Source organism: Lucilia sericata, unplaced genomic scaffold (assembly GCF_015586225.1).
Source record: "Lucilia sericata isolate MDLA Ls3-8-SP2 unplaced genomic scaffold, ASM1558622v1 Contig000482F_arrow, whole genome shotgun sequence".
Classification (NCBI taxonomy): domain Eukaryota; kingdom Metazoa; phylum Arthropoda; class Insecta; order Diptera; family Calliphoridae; genus Lucilia; species Lucilia sericata.
In genome coordinates, this window is record NW_023994497.1 from 74514 (window position 1) to 95287 (window position 20774).

The 20774-nt window shown below is 25.8% G+C and overlaps 1 protein-coding gene across 17 annotated transcripts in view; it reads left to right on the forward strand.

Annotated features, from left to right (window-relative positions):
- The window catches only part of LOC119605398 (tropomyosin-2), a 50515-nt gene that overhangs the window by 12453 nt on the left and 17288 nt on the right, over nucleotides 1–20774 (forward strand). For 9 of the 17 annotated variants that reach the window (XM_037958486.1, XM_037958488.1, XM_037958481.1 and 6 more), the window contains 2 exons: nucleotides 10818–10951; nucleotides 13904–14021. In XM_037958486.1, the coding sequence (XP_037814414.1) occupies nucleotides 10818–10951; nucleotides 13904–14021 (252 nt within the window). Of the gene's footprint in view, nucleotides 1–5549; nucleotides 6269–10817; nucleotides 10952–11182; nucleotides 11301–13903; nucleotides 14022–20774 lie in introns of those variants that run through there. The other 8 variants (XM_037958489.1, XM_037958490.1, XM_037958477.1 and 5 more) reach the window with 4 other exon arrangements.

Here is a 20774-nt window from a genome sequence, read left to right on the forward strand (position 1 = left end):
ACACATAGAAAAAGTGTTATACGCACATTTTAAATAGGAAAAAACTTTTATACACACAATTTTCTATAGAAAAAGCGAATAAATCGATTATAAATCAAAATAGTTACAATTTTTAGAGAACACATTTTTCACAATTTTAAAAATTCGAATTTTTTTAAAATTTTTAAAAAATCGAAATTTCTAAAAATTCGAAAATTATTAAAATTTTAACTGAAAAAAAATTTTAATTTCGAAATTTTCAAATTTTAATAATTATTTTTTTTTAAATTCAAAATTTTGAAATAAAAAAATCTTTAAAAAATTTGTTTTTGAATAACAATTTCAAAAAACAAATGATTAACTAAGTATTTAGCTTAATTAAAACTTTTGACTAATTCTAATTGTTCTATTTTAATTAATTATAACATTTTAAAAACATTAGTTTTTAATAGGAAATAGAAAATTTTTTTTTTAACATTAGCATTTCGTTAACTATTGAACAATTGCCAATTTTACAGCAAGTAATAAACTTTACAATTAATTTATATTCCTAAAACATCTTCCCTTTTTACAATTCCTACTTTTATTGTGGTTTTTGTTTTTTTTTTTAATATTTACTACACAATAAATTATTTTCGCAAATGATTACGTAGTATTTAAAAGAATTTTCATTTTTATTTGCTCTATATAATTGAGCTCTTGCTATCTCAACTCAAAATAATATACATACTCTTTAAAAAATAATGTACATGTATGTATAAAGATTTTTAGTTTTGTTTAAGTTATTAAAAAAAATTTGTATAAACAATTTGCCGGTAAAGCAAAAATGGTTGTTTCTTTTTTTTTTAGTTCTTTACTCTTTTTAAACGTTTTTCACTTTATAATACAATTAAACAAAAGATAAGTTTATTTAACTATATATTTATATACATTTATTAGTATTGGCAGAACAATACTTAAAAAGTATTAATTTTTTTTCCTTATTATGGCTTTCGTTAGCTTGTCTTTCTTTTGGTTTTATTTTTTTTTTTTCATTTAACATTCTTCTTAGTCTTGGCTAGTTTCTTATTATTATTATTGGTTTAGCAATTTCTTTCAGTATGCTGTTCAACTACATTGAATTTTGTTATATAGCATATACCTATTTTTGTCTTTGAACTCGTTTTTTTCTACATTTATTATTTGTACAATGACCCACTTTATTTGTATACTTCTAGATAGTTTTTTTTTTGTATTTTTTTCGCTACATTCTTTTGTCACACTTGTAATCGTTATATTGTTTCGTATATATTCTTTAGAATAAAAAATATATATATATGTATATATAAAAGAGCAGATACAATAGACAATCTGCAGTTATACTCTTCTCTAGACATTCTTTTCTTTGAGCAGTCTTCTTAAGGTTTTTGTATAATTTTTCAATATCACAAACATTTCGTTTCCCCAGCAAAAGAAGAATACTTTTTCTTAATCAACACAACGTAAAGAAATGACCTTCTCATTCTTTTTTTGTTTTCATTTGTAGAGATAATTTTGCATTAAATTTTTGTAGTTATTGAAAGAGCTTAAGATCTTGTGGATTTTTAGAATTTTGACTCTCTATATACAATGATTGCATAAATATAATTTTGTGTGTTTAATTATTTTTTTGTTTTTTATTTTCTGCTGTTAGTTTTTATATTTAAAACAATTACGCAATAGTTTGAAGAATTCTATTAATTAAGAAAAATAATTTAATTAATGAAAATTTTTACGCAAAATTTTGTTTAAAACTAAATTTTCTATTTAATCTTAAGTTTTTTAAATTATGTTCTCATTTAATACCCTTTATCTGTATTAATGTTTAAAATGTCTAGAAATATTGTTTATTCGCTCACTTTTTGAAATTTTTACTACAATCGGTCCATAATCTGAGCTATAGTTTCACTATAACTTCTTCTACTAGAAAACTCTTTATATAGTTTTGTTTAAAGACACAATATTTTATAGGAAAAAATGTTATACATAAAATATTCCATAGAGAAAACTGTTATACTTATTATTTTTTATAGAAAAAGTGTTATAAAGAAAATTATCTATAGAAAAAAAACGGTTATACTCATTATTTTCTGTAGAAAAAAGTTCTATACACATAATTTTCTGCATAAAATAGTGTTATATATAAAATATTGTATGAAAACAAACTGTTACACTCCAAAAAATAAAACTGTTATACTCAGGAAAAACTGTTTTACTCATAATTTCCAATAGAAAAAGTGTTATATTCAAAATTTTTGTATAGAAAAAAGTGTTATACACCCAATTTTTTATACAAAAAATTGTTATACACACAATTTTGTATAGAAAAAAGTGTTATATACACAATTTTCTATAGAAAAAGTGTTATACACACAATTTTGTGTAGAAAAATGTGTTATATATACAATTTTCTATAGAAAAAAGTGTTATATATACAATTTTCTATAGAAAAAAGTGTTATACACACAATTTTCTATAGGAAAAAGTGTTATATACTCAAAAAAATAAAACTGTTATACTCCGGAAAACTGTTATACTCATAATTTTCCATAGAAAAAGTGTTATATTAAAAATTTTGTATAGAAAAAAGTGTTATACACCTAATTTTCTATAAAAAATGTGCTATACACACAATTTTGTATAGAAAAAAGTGTTATATACCTAATTTTCTATAGAAAAAAGTGTTATACACACAATTTTCTTTAGAGAAAAGTGTTATACACATTTTCAATAGGAAAACACTGTTATACAAATAGTTTTCTATCGAAAAAAGTGCTATACATACAATTTTCCCTATAAATCCTGTTATACACACATAGAAAAGTTCTATATAAAAACATTTTCAATAGGAACAAACTTTTATACACACAATTTTCTATAAAAAAATGCATATCCCCATTAAAAATCGAATCAGTTTTCAAATAAAATTCCACATAAATTAAGTTTTATATAAACAGAAAACTTTTATTTTAAACGATCTTTAAGTGGTCACAGCGCTTTAAATGAGGTCTACATATATATGCCATATACTACCTAGGTTCGGACTCTATTTTTGTTCTAGGTTTTATATTATTATAAAAAAATCTTTTATTAACCACAAATAAACAATTAAGTTTGTGGTTTTATAAAGACAACTTTGTTTCAGCAAATTGTTTTTATAATAAAATAAAAGTTTAATAATTTGTTAAATAGTTATAAAAAACTTATTGTTAAAGTTAAATACATAGAAAAAATTTTAAGGATTTTGCTCTCATATTCCTAGCATTTCTTTAAATTTTGAATAAATTTCAAAATTTTCCTAAAATATGTAATTCTCTTAAACAATTTTTTTTTTAAATACATATACAATTTATTTAAAATTTTCTTTATGTTTGAAAAATTTCCATAACAAACATAACTAACAAACTGTTTTGGTTTGAAATTTTCCAAACCATTTTTAACCACAATTATTATTTTTATCCTTTTATGGCAAAACACAACCAATTACAAAAAAACTAACTAATAATTCTTACAAAATGTTTACAAAACCAAAAAATTATTATAAATATTTGAAAAAAAAAAAACGTGTTTGTTTTTATATGTCACTGGCAAACATAAATTGTTTTGTCAACGACCTTCCTAATGACGCTTGTAACCATATTTGTTGCAATTTACTCATTTTTTTTATTTATATTTATTATAAAATATTAAATGGTGTGTATGATTTTTGTATATTTTTTCTGCTGCCGTTTTTTTTTAGTTCCATAACAATACATATGAGGAATTCACTTTTAATTTCTTTTCATTGCCAGTCAAGTGTAATTAATTGTATTTTTATTTAATCATAATTTTAAACACTTTTCTATACAATTTTCTATGAAAAGCTTTTTATGGTTTTCTCGTTGTTGTGTGTGTTTGTGTTTACACACTTTTGCCATTTTAATTAAAAAGCGAGCCAAGAATACCTTATTTGGCTAAATTTATCAGTATTTTTGTATTCAATACGTTTAAAAGTTTTGAAACTTTAAACGGTTATTTATTTTTTGTTTTTGTTTCGTTGCAGACGCGTCACATTTTTATACTAATGATTAGTCATGTATTTATTTCCTTTTACTACCTTTGGTATTATTACTAAATTCGATAAGATTAATTAAACAAATAAGCAACCTTTATTTATTTTAAGAAATACTTTTGAAACTTTCTTTAAAGGTTAAGGTTGTTTATGAAAAAGAAAATTAAGTTTTTAAGGAAAAAACTGTGAATTTATTTATTCTTAGACTATAATCTAGTCGATAAACTAGTCAAGAGTGTAGTCCATAGTACAGTTTATAGTCCAGTCTATGATCTAGTATTTAATATAGTCTATAGTTTAGTCTTCTACAGTGTAGTCTATGGTCTAGTTGATAATCTAAACTATAATCTAGTCTATAATCTTGTTCTATAGTCTAGGTTATAGTATAGTCTATGGTCTAGTTTAATCTATAATCTGGTATATAGTCTAGTCTATAGTCTAGACTATAGTCTATTCTATAGTTTAGTCTATAGTATAGTCTATGGTCTAGTTGATAGTTTAATCTATAATCTGGTATATAGTCTAGTCTATAGTCTAGTCTATAGTTTAGTCTATAGTCTAGTCTATAGTTTAGTCTATAGTCTAGTGTATAGTCTAGTCTATAGTCTAGTCTATAGTCTAGTCTATAGTCTAGTCTATAGTCTAGTCTATAGTCTAGTCTATAGTCTATTCTATAGTCTAGTCCATAGTCTATTCTATAGTCTATTCTATAGTCTAGTCCATAGTCTATTCTATAGTCTAGTCTATAGTCTAGTCTATAGTTTAGTATATAGTCTAGTCTATAGCCTAGTCTATAGTCTAGTCTACAGTCTTCACTATAATATAGTATAATCTAGTCCATAGTTTAGTTTATAGTCTAGCCTATATCCTGATCTTTAAATTCCGTTTAAACTACAAATTAACTTTCAGTGTATTTTCGTTTGCACTCATTTTCTCTTTTTAAATATTTTATAAATCAAAGAGAATTTAAATAATTTCATATTCTCTTCATAATTAAAAATTCCAATAAGATTAACAATTAACTAAAATCTAATTACAAATTACTCAATTTTGCAATTATATATCAACAACAACTGCAATTAATATTGATTATTTAAAATATAAAATTCATATTTGAATTAATATTTAGTCGAAAATTTTATTTATAATATTTAAAAAACAACTTTTTAAGCGGCATTAATACAAAATTTTTGAGTTAATGCATGCTTTTGTATAACATAATACCTGCGAAATAAAACTATACAGTTATCTCTTTCTCTCTCATGGAAATTTATATAAAAAACAAGTGTTTTAATAAGAAAATAAACAGACAGATAGACAGACATTCAAAGAGTTCGAGTACAAAATCTAGGCGAGGCTTTTTGTTGTAGATTTAACTCATAATCGCACACACACATTCCCAGTTTACTCTTTTTGCTCTTTTTTTACATTTTTCCAAGCAAAAGCCGATATGTTTTGTCAACGTAATCGTTTGTCAACGCCGCCGCCACTCAAAGAAATAAATTTCAGTAAATGAGCTCATTCGCTGCAAAAAGTTCGAGACGTAAGCTTCGTTTTGTGTGTAGAGTTTTTATGTTGTTGGCATTTTAAAAAGAAATTTTATAATTTTTTTATAAAAAGAAATACAAAATACCTAAAATAATTTATAAAAAATAACATATAATTGTTAAAAATTATAAAGTGGATAGTTATTTATTAAATAAAAAAGTTTACTAAAAGTAAGAAAGAAAAAAAAAAAACGTGAAATAAAAAACCACTCCATAAGATAAAAAATTAAAAGAAAAGTAGAAGAAGAAGCAGAAAAACCGGTGGTCGTTTTTTATCTAACGTTCCGCTTTAAAAATTTATTCGTTGTCTCAGTCTGTCTTTAACACTACACTCTGTGTTCAACATTCTGCTATTACTTTAGAAAAAAAGAAGAAAATTTCATAAAAAGGTGCTTAAAAAAAGAAATTAAAACTACTTGTTTAAAGTAAAAAAAAAGGAAGAAATAAAACAAAAACAAGTGCTAAAAGCCATAATTGTTCATTTATTTAAAAAGTACTAAACCGGAAAAAAAACCCAAACTACACAAAAATGACCACCAACATTCCACAAGGCACTTTATTGGATGTGCTGAAGAAGAAAATGCGTCAGACCAAAGAAGAAATGGAAAAATATAAAGACGAATGTGAAGAATATCACAAGCGCTTGCAATTAGAAGTTGTAAGACGAGAGGAAGTAAGTTGGCCAGATTTTATGTGTAAAAACCAGCTCCAAAATAGAAAATATACTTTTAATAGGTAGTTTTTTTTTTTTTGACAAAATCCCAGAACATTTCTTTTTTTTTTTTTCTTGTTAAAAAGAAAAAAAATAGATATTTACATATTAATTACATTTATTAGTTGTATTCTTTTTGTAAAACATTTGGTTGGTAATGAGAGATAAGGATAACTGTATAGTTGCAAGAAATTTGAGTAGAAAAGAACATGACAACATTTTACTCATGAGAGCGAGAGAGAGAGTTTTTTAAGAGTTTTATTTATTAGTGCTCTTTGGAAATTTGTTGTAATTTTAATATTTAAGAGTTTTTAAACATGGTATTCAGCAGGGTTGGAAAATTCAGTATAGATTAGTTGTAGACTAATAAAATAGGCAATAGATTAGTCAATAGTCTAGTCCATAGACTAGTGAATAGATTTTTCGATAGACTATTCAATAGGCTAATCAATAGACTAGTCTATATACTAATCAATAGATTAATCCATAGACTAGATAATTGACTAGTCCATAGTATATTGCCTAGTCTATAGACTAATTTAGTCCATTAGATAAGACTAGTCTATAGAATAGTCCATAGACTAGTTCATAGACTAGTCCATAGACTTGTCAATAGACTAGTTCATAGACATGTCCATAGAGTAGTCAATAGCACATAGATTAGTCACTACACTAGCTCATAGACTAGTCCATATATTAGTCACTATACTAGGCCGTATATTAGTCACTACACTAGCCCATATAATAGTCAATAAACTGGTCAATAGACTAGTACACAGACTCTTCCATAATTCTCCTTATAAGGTCTTCTCAGACAATCATTATACTTTTTCATATCATCGGTTTTAACCGACTATAATAATTTCTTACTTTGTTTTCATTTGCATTTCCTTATTTTCTTTAATATTCTTCTCATATTATAATGTTATTGTTGGGGGTGTTTTCTCTATCTCTCTTGATGTGCGTTTTATACTTGACACTGTGTGTTTAATAATTTTTGTATGACCATCATCACAGTCAGTCGCCACTAAGCCAGCTCATTCAGTAAAAATGGGCAGAAAAAAAAAAGTAAAATTAATTCTTTACCTTTTACGGCCATTTGTTTTATTCTTTATAATCCAAGTCTATTATAAATGGAAAACATTAAAATAAACCATGTTTGTATCGTGTTTAAATATAGAAAAAAAGTTCAATGTTAGGTTTTTATTTTTATTTTTCAATTTTATTATGTTCATCATTCTCCCCCAAACGTAGTTTTTCTACTATGGTTTTATGTAGTTGTTTAATTTTGCTATAATTAGCGTACATTTTTATAACAAAATTTTTCCATTTTCATTGCTATACGACTGTGCCCAGTGAGAAATTTTAAACCGTGTGTGTATGTGTTTTTTTTTCGTCATTTGACAATTAATTGAATTTGTCAATTGGCCCATTAAAAATATGTAATTTTATTGATTTTATTTAATCTATTTTTTGGGGGGAAAATGTAGTCACATGAGTTTTTTGGTGGGATTTTGATTAGAAGAAAAGTTTTAGGCAGTTTTATAGTTTTTATATACAAAATTATTTATTAATAGGAAAAAATATAAGAAAAGAAAACATTTTGATAGAAATTACATAAAAATTAACAAAATTTTATATAAAACAAATAAACATTTAGGCTGCTCACAGATTTTATAAGTTTATTTAAACTTGGTTTCAAATATGACATTTGAAGGCTTGATTGTTTATCACTTTGTAACTTTAAAGGTTTCTTGATATTCTTTCTGTTATACATAGTTGTCGACCAACAGCTTCTTTGTCCATTCAATGTATTGAATCCTTTTATAGATTTAACTTGTCATCTGTAGAGGCAATTAGCTTCCTAAAAGAAAAATTACAGATAATTAAAGATTTTTACAGCCAAAATGGCATTCTCAACATAAAATTTCTGATAAAACTACTTTGACTGATTGAAAACCCGATTCCTAGGTTCAATGATCGCCAAAGGAGATAAAATTATTGCAATTCTTTAGAGAAATATTTCAAATTGAGGTTTTCAACTAAAATTTTTTTAATAAAAGGTTTCAAAAACGTCAAGGAATTAGACAGGGATATAGTAATTTCAGATTTTTGTAGTAAACTTATTAAAATTTGGATTTTAAATAAAATTTGTTTAAGAAAAGCACTTAAAACCTTAAGGAAACCAATTTCCTAAGTTCCCCAAAACATTTTTATAAATAAACTATTGAGTATTTTTAAAAAAGTTTTCATTAAAAGTTCTTAGACCGTTCGAAATCCCAACCCTCATTTTATAAAATTTCTTTCTAAAGGGTCAAGAATCGGTAAAATTTAGACAAATATCGAGGAATTAGTGAACAATGTATTCTGTATTATTATTTGGTTTCATAACTTTATAAACAAGTTTGGAATTCTGTTTCCAATTGTAAACTGTTTTCGTTTTATCCCAGATTTAACTATATTCTCCATTTTGTTACAATTCAAACTTTGGACATGTATTAAAGTTTGTAACATTATTAATAAATTTGAGCTGGATTCGATTATATTGTTTTCAAAGAATTATAGATATTTTTCTTAATAAATATGATTGTTTTTTTTAAACATCTTTTCATTTCTTTGTTTAAAACGATACTTGTTTTTAAAATTAACCGTTTTATTTGTTATATTATTTATGATATTTATGATTTAAACTGTTAGTAGCTAAATAATATTTATTTCTATATTTAAATATTATGCAAATCTAGAGAAAAAAAAAACAGTTCAGCTAAGTTTTGTTTCATAAATTCTACACTCGTATTATCAATGAACAAAAAAATTATAGAATGAATAACAAATAAACCACACTGTTGCTCATCCCCAAAGAAAAAAGGAATGAAAGAAGAAATATTAGTAAAGCAGAAAAAAAGTTAAATAAAATTTAGTCATATTTTTTTATCAACTTGTGGCAAAAACAAAAATTATAACAATTTGAAATACCCTACACCATTAACACAATGGTTAGGTTTAGAAAGCTTGTTTGTTCAACCTAATACTATATATTATTAGGTTGCAATATCAAAGTCAAACTATTGAAATCAATAGAATTAAGATACGATATTGGACTTTAATTTTCATGACAAACCTTTCAAAAAGAAAACTTTTTGTATAGATCGACACCTAATTGAACATAGAATCAATTTTCGAAAAGGAAATCTTCTTAATTCTATAGAGAACGGTTCCTAATTACACCTAGTTCTTGTATAATTATTATGAATAAGGGATTTCTGTGATATTCACTTTATAATTTGTTATAGCTGCTCTCTACAAAAAGTCTGTGTATACTGTACAGTATCAAAAAGTCGGTCTTAACAGATCTTATTCTCTTACTTGCTTTCTTTAATATTTATTTAAATGAACAAAACCGTATATGTTTGCTCATTTTTTTTCTGTTTATTTTGTTTTTGTTGGGGGATTTTGTTGGCTGACTATCTTTGCTGTATGTTTTTTTTTTGTAACACTATATGAGATTGTTGACTAGTTGTGGCTGAATATCCATGTTCCAAAATTTAGCTGATGCCCCATGGCAACGTTTTATACATACAAACTGCTCATATAAATATAATCATTCAAATATTTTTCAACATACAGACACATACTTCACTCCCTTTTTGTCAATGACTTTTTTTATTTTGTTTTCTCGAAATAACAACAACAAAAATACAATTTTATTAAAAAATTTCTATACTTTGAGTATGTTTACAGACACACAAACTATTCTCTCTCTCTCCCTACCCCAAAAGCAAACAGCCAGCAAGCTTGTTATAATGATGACGTAATTTTGCGCTAATATTTTTTTAAATAAAGGCATTTTAATAACATTTTTTCTTAGTTTACAAATACATATGCATGTAATGAAAAAAGAAAATTAAAAAAGGTGAAGAATTTTAAAAGTATACTTTAATTTTTTATAAAAATTTCTCTCTGAATTTGAGATTTATTGAAGGAAATAAGGAACTAAAAGATTTCACTTGTTACAACTAAAGTAATTTTTTAACAAAAATACTTTCAACAGCTGTGAGTTAAAGAAAACGTCACAGTTTGCTCATAAAGGATGATGTCAGTTTCTACTTTAGGGGTTTTTTATACCACAATGTTTGCATAATTTTGTTAAATCCAGGAAAGAAAGAAAAAAGCATAGTTTTCTTTTCTAAAAGTTTCTTTTACAGCTCTACCACACAAAAGGATAAAAACAACCAAAGAAATTCTTAAGAATTTCGAATAAAACTAAACTTTTACACAAAATTTAAAGCAAAAAAAGAGAGCATATTTAAACCCAGTTATAGGTTATACATTTCTTAGAAAATTGGGCTTCCAAAAACCTATTAAAAGTATATTTTATATTAAATCTATTGCGGAGCATATATTTGAGTTTATCCCTTAAGGTTTTAAGGCTAATTTTAAGTTATTTTATAAGAAAAAAAAAAAACAAAAATATTTATTTTCTCTTTTTATAAAACCAAAAAAATTTTAGGCTGAATCTGAAGTTGCTGCTTTGAACCGTCGTATTCAATTGCTCGAAGAAGACTTGGAACGTTCAGAAGAACGTTTGGGTTCCGCCACAGCTAAGCTCTCTGAAGCTTCCCAAGCTGCTGATGAAAGTGAACGGTTAGTATTCCATTTCAATGCGAACTGTATTGAAATATTTTATTTATTTATTACAAATAATTTTTTAGTATTTTTTAAAGTGAAAAAAAAAGAACAAATTAAGTTTAAATTTTAAGTTATCCAAGGTGAAGGTTTATATTTTTTTAAATAATTTTTGGGTTTTTTTAAAAATTTCCAAAACTAAGAGCAATAATTAAAAAAAATATATATATATATAATCAAATAAATTAGGATACGAAAGGCTCTTGAAAATCGTACAAATATGGAAGATGACAGAGTAGCTGTTTTGGAAGCCCAATTGGCACAGGCTAAATTAATTGCCGAAGAAGCCGATAAGAAATATGAAGAGGTATTATTTGCTACAAAAAACAAAACCAATTATATACAAATTTTATTTACTCTATTAGGGTATTAGGGTTTGAATTATTTTGTTTTAAATTGAGGTTAGGTAAAACTGGGTAATGCTCTCTTTTAACTTGTGTAAATGTAAAGGTAACCCCCCAACAACACTTTAAATGCTCCTTAAAGTGTTGTTATATTAGTTTTAATTAAATTTAAGTTTTATTTTATTATAAAAAAACTGGAAAAAGCTTTCTTTTCTTTGTTGTAATTAACAAAAAAGAGAGTTTTATTTATTTTATATATAAGTATTTATATTATTATTAATTTTTAAGTATTAGGCATGCAACAATTTGTAACTTTTTGTTTGTTTTCCTGGAAAATGTTTAAAAGTAGTGTTTTCTTAGAAAATATTATTTCCTGTTTTTCCATCCATATACCCTCTCAGCTATTTGTAGTACAAATTTTAGAGCTGCCAAATAATAATAATAATAATTCCTTTTTTTTTCATTAATAATATTTTTAATATTTAAAGAGATTGTTGCACTCCTAAGATTTTTCTAGTTTATGTCTCGATCGTATTATCACCATATAGTTTAAGTATAAAAATTTATTTATTTATTATCTGAAATATTAGTATGTTTATGTTAAATGTCTGTTAACATGAAAGTGCTGTAGTTGTAGATTTATATGTTTTTCTTTCGAAATAGAAAAAAAGGTACATAAAGCAAAACTTTAATTATAAAGTATTATTTTCAAAATCTTGAAGTTCGAAATTGAAAAAATCCATGTAATTGGTCTCAAATTTAAGCAAAAATCCATTTTTATGATTGCTCGTGATTTAAAGGTCATTTTGAGAACTTTAAATTTTTTTCGAACATAAGTTCGAATTTTCGAACATAACTTAAAAATCATATATTCCGAAACTAAATTGATTATTCTTCAAAATTTCAAGAAAATTTTAAAATTATTTTCAAAATTTACTAGTTCGAAATTCGAAAATGGTAGAATTTGGTTTCAAATTAAACTAAAATTGCATTTTTATGAATCCTAGTGACTTAAAGATCATTCTGACTGTTTTAAATTTTTTTCGAACATAACTTCGAAATTGCGAAAATGTTCTGAGAAGTTCGAGTTTTCAAATATAATTTAAAAATCATATATTCTGAAATTATATTCAAAATTTTTCTGAAATTTTGACAAATTTTCAAGTTATTATCAAAATTTTCGAGTTCGAAATTCGAAAATGTAAGAAATTGCTTTCATATTAAACGGAAATTAAGTTTTAATGAATCCTTATGATTTAAAACTAATTTTAGCAGCTGTAAAAAAATTTTTGAACTTAAGTTCGAATTTTCGAAAATGTCCTAAAAAGTTGGAATTTTCGAATATAACTTAAAAATCATATATTCTGAAACTATATTAAAAATTTTTCAGAAATTTAGAAAAATTTTCAAATTATTTTCAAAATTTTCGAGTTCGAAATTCGAAAATCTAAGAAATTTATTTTCAAATTATAACTAAAATTAAGGTTTTATGAATCCCTATGATTTAAAACTAATTTTAGCAGCTTTAAAAATTTTTCGAACATAACTTCGAAATTTCGAAAATGTAAAAAGTTGGAATTTTCGAATATAACTTAAAAATGGTATATTCTGAAACAATATATTAAAAATTTTTCCGAAATCTAGGAAAATTTTCAAATTATTTTCAAAATTTTCGAGTTCGAAATTCGAAAATAGAAGAATTTGGCTTTAAATTAAACTAAAATTCCACTTTTATGAATCCTAGTGGCTTAAGGATGATTTCGAAAGCTTTAGTTTTTATTCGAACATAACATTGAAATTTCGAATTTTCGAACTTTCAAAATTAAAATTTTTAAATTATTATTCGAACATAATATGGAATTTTCGAAAAATGTTTAAAAATCCTCATAATCTATACCGACTGTTTAGATCCTTTGAATTACATTCCTAGAATCCCCGAGAAATCCATTACATTCTAAAACTATGGCTTTTGTTTCCAACATGAAGGGTCTGTTAAAGATGATGTTAAAGAATTCTAATAAAAATTTACCTTTTCCATTAAAAATCGAAAAGAAAAACATATAAATCTTTAGAGAAAATGGCTTAAAAATTTAGTTTAAAAATTTGCAAAATTTTCTTGTTTTCCACCGTCAACATTTATTTTGGATGCTATAAAAATAAAACTACTATTCTACTACTACTACCGACTGCTACATATACAACCATGTGAATGGCAAATTATCACCATCAAACTATATAAAAAAACCAAATCACAAACGCCGCCAACCACTACTGTGCACCGCAACCAAACAACCAACCAATCAAAACACCAACAAATTTCTTGTCTATGTTTTCTATATAATATATATGTGTGTGTGTATGTGTCTCCATTGTCTGTGTCGCCTCCATATATATATCCTACGTCAAATGTCTTTTCATCAAATCCGACTTGTGGACGATGAATGACACAACATCTGGAAAAAATGGTTTATCAAATTGCAATATACTCCGCTATTAATCTTGGATGTCTTCTATGGGCAATTCTAAACGATGTGATTTTATAAATAAATATGTGAAAACTCAACAGTGCTCGCAAGATCCTTGAGAACCGCGCCCTTGCCGATGAAGAACGCATGGACGCTCTTGAGAATCAATTGAAGGAAGCTCGTTTCCTTGCTGAGGAGGCTGACAAGAAATACGATGAGGTGCAAATTATAACCAATTTAAAACATTTACTTATTGCCGATGCTAGTTGTTCATCATCTACCAACAATAATAATAACAATAACAATGATAATACTGATGCAAATCAAAGTGCTACCACTACTACTACTACTAATAATAATAATAATGAAGATGATTCAGTTTGTACTAATACCAAAACTAATAAGGATTCAGATATTATTGTACCACCACCAACTCCTGAAACTTTGCAACAAACTTGATTCTTTTGTATTTTCATTTATACATAATTGTAGATTTTGCTCTGCATTCTAAAACAAAAAAGAAAAAACAGTTTTGTTTTTTGTAAACGAAAAAAATATCAGAAAAAAACGATCATCACTGTTAATTTAAAAATTAAATTCATACTCGTTTATTATACATACTCTCTTAGCTAATAGAGTTTGTTGGTTAAAATAACAACAACACCAAGCACGAGCATGTCTTTATATTGTAAAGCTTTGTAAAGTAAACTTTAGAACAAAATAAACTTTAGAAAATTCTAAAAACAAATATAAAATCCTTTAAGGATTTGCAAGTTTGTTAACATAATGCAAGGAGTTGGTTTCTTATGACTTAAGAAGAAACAATATGTACTATTAACTAACTATCCCCCGAAAAACATAAAAAGGTGTTTACCTATTGAAAACTTGTGCTGCTTAAAAAAATATGAAATTTTCTTTGTAAAAACAAAATTATTTTAATTTGTTATCTATAATGTATCTTAAAAAATAACACAAATACTTATCAGTTGTATATAATTATAATTGATTAAAATATTGATAAAAAAACAATTCTAAAATTCTAAAAAAACCTAAATATTATAAAGAATGGCAAAGCCTTAAAATAATTTAAGAGAATTTTAAATTATTTAAAGAGTTTCTTAAAACAAATTTATAAAAAAATATACTAAAGCGTAAAAATTGAAAAAAAGAAAAAAATTGTAAAAAAGTTTAAAAAACTTTTCTATAAAACAAAAAAAAAATCTGCAAAATAACTAACAAATTTTAATTTTTTTTGTGTTAATTTATCTTTATAAACAAAATTCTATGTTATTTTAAATTGTCTCTTGTTAAATTGTATTCTATTTCTATTATTTTTTTGGTAAAGTGTATTTTTTATTATTATTTTTTTCAAATTTAATTATTATTATTATTGTCTATAAAAACATATTTATTCTGAGCATATTTATATAAAAAATCCCTTTTTTTTTTGCTTTAATTATTATAATTTAAATTTATTTTTTTCTATAAACTAAAATAAGTTTAATTATAAAGAAAATTATTTAAATAAAGATTTAAAAACAATGATCTTCATATAATGAAAAAGCAAAAAATACTTATTGAATTTTGTATTATTTCTTAAAACAAATGGAGCATTGCACAACAAAAAGAGAGAGAGTAAAGAGTAAGAGAGTTTGAATGCGTTTTTTTAAATAGAGAAGAGTATAAAAAATGTTCTTGAAAGTTTGGTTTATTAATAGTGAACTTTTTAATACTGATAATTTATTTATTTGCTATTTTATTACTTTATCAATCTACTATTTTTTTTTATCAATCAAATATTTGTTTAATAAAATTTTACGCTAAATAATGACTTAGGTTTTTAAATATGTGAACGAACGTAAGAAAATTGTCTAGTTTAACTATTATAAAAGTTTGACGATCACGACACTACATGCCAGGCATGGAAAATTTAAATATTGAAATTGTACTATAGTCAAAAATTTTACTTTTTTAGGGTAAAGTACTAAACTAATTTTCCACTAGATTATAGACTAGACTAAAAACTAGACTAGACTACAGACAATAGATTAGTCTATAGACTAGACTATAGAATAGATTAGTCTATAGACTAGACTATAGAATAGACTAGACTATGGACTAGACTATGGACTAGACTATAGACTAGATTATAGACTAGACTATAGAATAGACTATAGAATAGACTATAGAATAGACTATAGAATAGACTATAGAATAGACTATAGACTAGACTATAGACTGTACTATAGAATAGACTATAAACTAGACTATAGACTAGACTATAAACTAGACTATAGACTAGACTATAAACTAGACTATAGACTAGACTATAGACTAGACTATGGACTAGACTATAGACTAGACTAGACTATAGACTAGACTATAGACTAGACTATAGACTAGACTATAGACTAGACTATAGACTAGACTATAGACTAGACTATAGACTAGACTATAGACTAGACTAGACTAGACTAGACTATAGACTAGACTATAGACTAGACTATAGACTAGACTATAGACTAGACTATAGACTAGACTATAGACTAGACTATAGACTAGACTATAGACTAGACTAGACTAGACTATAGACTAGACTATAGACTAGACTATAGACTAGACTATAGACTAGACTAGACTATAGACTAGACTATAGACTAGACTATAGACTAGACTATAGACTAGACTATAGACTAGACTATAGACTAGACTATAGACTAGACTATAGACTAGACTATAGACTAGACTATAGACTAGACTATAGACTAGACTATAGACTAGACTATAGACTAGACTATAGACTAGACTATAGACTAGACTATAGACTAGACTATAGACTAGACTATAGACTAGACTATAGACTAGACTATAGACTAGACTATAGACTAGACTATAGACTAGACTATAGACTAGACTATAGACTAGACTATAGACTAGACTATAGACTAGACTATAGACTAGACTATAGACTATGCTATAGACTAGACTATAGACTAGACTATAGACTAGACTATAGACTAGACTACAGACTAGACTACAGACTAGACTATAGACTAGACTATAGACTAGACTATATTATAAACTAGACTATAGATTAGACTATAAACTAGATTATAGACAAGACTATAGACTACACTATAGACTGTTGATTATACTATAGTCAACACTAGAGACTAGACTATATACTAGATCATAGTAGACTAGATTATAGACTAGGCTATAGACTACAAACTAGACTGTAGATTAGACTGTAGACTAGACTATAAATTAGACTATAGACGAGGTTATAGTCTAGACTATAGGCTAGATTAGATTTTAGACTAGGCTGTAGACTAGACTACAGACTAGATTATAGACTAGTCTATAGACCAGTCTATTTTCTAGACTAGACTCTAGCCTGGAGTATAGACTATTGACTAGACTATAGACTACTCTACAGACTAACTACTATATGGACTACTTATCAAAAGTTTATCAGTTAGAAAAAGTATCGAAGAAGTCACCACACATTATTTTGCGATATCAAAAAGTATTAAAGTACTGAATTTTCCATGCCTGCTATACATACTATTAATTTGCTGACATAATATATGGTTTTTTGACTTTTTTAATTAGATTATAAGACTGACGTAATAGTTGTTTGATTTTATAGTTGTTTAACAACTAACTGTTCCTTTATATTTATTAAATAATCCATTTCTTTTGCATTAAAATTTATTTTTAAAAATTTTGTTTTATACCGTGATTCATTGTTATAACTGATCAAAAAAAGGTTTTGAATATTAAGAGTGATTTGGTCATTTGTATTAAAAGTTTTGTCAAATGACTCATTACAATCATTTGGTTGCAAGATGTTTGGCATTAATTCATTTTTTTTTCGAAGTTTTCTTTAAAACACTTCCATTGATCTAGTAAAGAAGTTGTGTCAATGAACTGCTTCTAAATAAAAACACTTTAAAAGTACTTTAGAATCTCTCTGGAATATGTTAGAGAAAATGAATCTAAATGAACAGACCTATGATTTGATTATCAATCCTTGATAGGTCCTTCGAATCGTACGAAAAGTGACTATCAGAGCAACTCCAACAAAGTAGGATGATGAGATGGTCAACTGTTTTCTATTCGTTTTCACTGTAACAGCTTCTACAGATGTCTATTTCTATATTCTTATAAGAATTTTTTTATAATTTTAACACGAATGAATTAGATTTTGAATTAAAAACCTTCAAGCTTTATACTTTCGTATAAAAATTTGATTGTAATATATTTCTCAATTGGTTTTAAAGAAATGTATTGACTAATTGAAGGTCTCAAGAATAGTTACTTTAACAAAACAATTAAAGAAATTCAATAATTTTCACTGAATTTTACAAATACATTAACAGAATGTTTTTTGTGTTTTTATTTAAAGCCCTAAATAAACAAAAAGTGCTTCTTAATAGTAATTTCTTTATAAAAATACTTGTTTATGATACTTTTTTCATATAATGACGTCAACTTTTTCCCCCCAAAGTATATAAATAAATGTTGCTTATCGATAATAAAGAAAAACTCCCTGGTAAATGACTTCTTTACGACATAAACTCAAGCAAAAGTATGAGTAAACATATACCCTCCTCGACTTATGTAACATAATTGAGTAAAAATTTATTCTGGGAATTAAAAAACAAAAACAAAGTGTTACCTAATTTTTTTTTTCTTTTGCTGTTTTTAAGTATCATCAAATATTTCTTGAAACAATCATACAAAATTTGTTTATTAAATGATTCATACCACACACCACTTGATAACTGAACTGAATGACTGGTTGGTTGAGTGACTGAAATTTTTTTATTTATTTAAAAATATGCATACATACTCGTATAATAAAGTAAAAGAAAGCTCTGGAGCTGTATGTGCTTTAAAATATTTTCATGTTTGTATTTTAAAAATTTATGCAAAAAAATACAAACAAATCTTAAACATGCATATGTTAGGAAAAAATAAAAAACAAAACAAAATACTATATTTGGCCATGAATGATTGACCACTAACAACAGCTTCTCAGCAGCTGTGTAGATAAATTCCATATACATTCATTAGTTATATAGATTTTAATGGTTGGACTACTAGTACTACCTCGTACCTCTTACATTACACACTATGTTTGATTTTGATTTCAATTTTTTTGCTTTTTGTTATCATAGCCAAATGAAGTAATGATTGAAATGATTCATTTAAATTGTATAAATTTCACTTTTTTTTTTTTTTTTTTTAGAAAACAAAACAGATTGAAATTAAAAATTATTTTTTAATTTGTATAAATCTTATACAAAGTAGGTTAAAAATACTTCTTTGTAGAGGCCAGTTCATTATACTTTTTGCATTATATTGCAATAACCACAAAGAGCTAATTAGTTAATTATTGATTTTGTTTAATCTAATATTTAAAAGAGTCAAATCTAAAAAGGCTTACTTTAGGACATAAAGTATTATTGCCTAACAGACTATATTGGCAGCTTATTCCCTAGCTTTAATTCAAAATTTGTCAAAATTTTAAATTAAATCAAAACTCAGTTGTTTTGAAACATTTAATTCCTTTAAATTTCTTATTATTAACATAAAAGTGAAGGAGTGTTCTCGCTGCACTTTAATGATTTGCTTTTATAGCCGATTATTTATATTTATATATATTTACTTTTCGCTTTAAGAGGAGAGGTTTTGCTGTCGTAGTTAACTATAAATAAAAGTTATCACAGCTGTAGATCTGAGCGCAAAGTTTTTATTTTCTATTTTTTTTATTAATTAAAAGTGACAAGGTGTTAAAAGTATATTAATATTAATTATAAATTTATTAGATCTACACACACTCTCAGGGATCTATTGCTTATACTTTTTTTCGCTGAATTTAGAAAAATAAAATAGCAATTTTTTTAATAGTTTTGTATAGTATTTTTAATAACTTTTTTTAAAGAAAGGTAAAAAATCGTCTTTCGCTGATTGTTAACAACAGTTAAAGGTCGGACTTAATACTCAAGACTGTCTCATACACTCCCCGGACAAAGTTTTTTTGTTTCCATAAAGCTGCAAACTTTTTTTAAGACAAAAAAGTCGACCTTTTTATTCATTTATTTTCAAATTTAAATTTCTTAGAATTCGACCAAATTCTTTTCACACCAACGACAATTGGATTTTGAAATTATTCTAGTTCAGTTCTAGTTAAGTTCTAGTTCAGTTCTAGTTCAGTTCTAGTCAGTTCTAGTTCAGATCTAGTTCAGTTCTAGTTCAGTTCTAGTTCAGTTCTAGTTCAGTTTTAGTTCAGTTCTAGTTCAGTTCTAGTTCAGTTCTAGTTCAGTTCTAGTTCAGTTCTAGTTCAGTTCTAGTTCAGTTCTAGTTCAGTTCTAGTTCAGTTCTAGTTCAGTTCTAGTTCAGTTCTAGTTCAGTTCTAGTTCAGTTCTAGTTCAGTTCTAGTTCAGTTCTAGTTCAGTTCTAGTTCAGTTCTAGTTCAGTTCTAGTTCAGTTCTAGTTCAGTTCTAGTTCAGTTCTAGTTCAGTTCTAGTTCAGTTCTAGTTCAGTTCTAGTTCAGTTCTAGTTCAGTTCTAGTTCAGTTCTAGTAGTTCTAGTTCTAGTTCAGTTTCTAGTTCAGTTCTAGTTCAGTTCTAGTTCAGTTCTAGTTCAGTTCTAGTTCAGTTCTAGTTCAGTTCTAGTTCAGTTCTAGTTCAGTTCTAGTTCAGTTCTAGTTCAGTTCTAGTTCAGTTCTAGTTCAGTTCTAGTTCAGTTCTAGTTCAGTTCTAGTTCAGTTCTAGTTCAGTTCTAGTTCAGTCTAGTTCAGTTCTAGTTCAGTTCTAGTTCAGTCTAGTTCAGTTCTAGTTCAGTTCTAGTTCAGTTCTAGTTCAGTTCTAGTTCAGTTCTAGTTCAGTTCTAGTCAGTTCTAGTTCAGTTCTAGTTCAGTTCTAGTTCAGTTCTAGTTCAGTTCTAGTTCAGTTCTAGTTC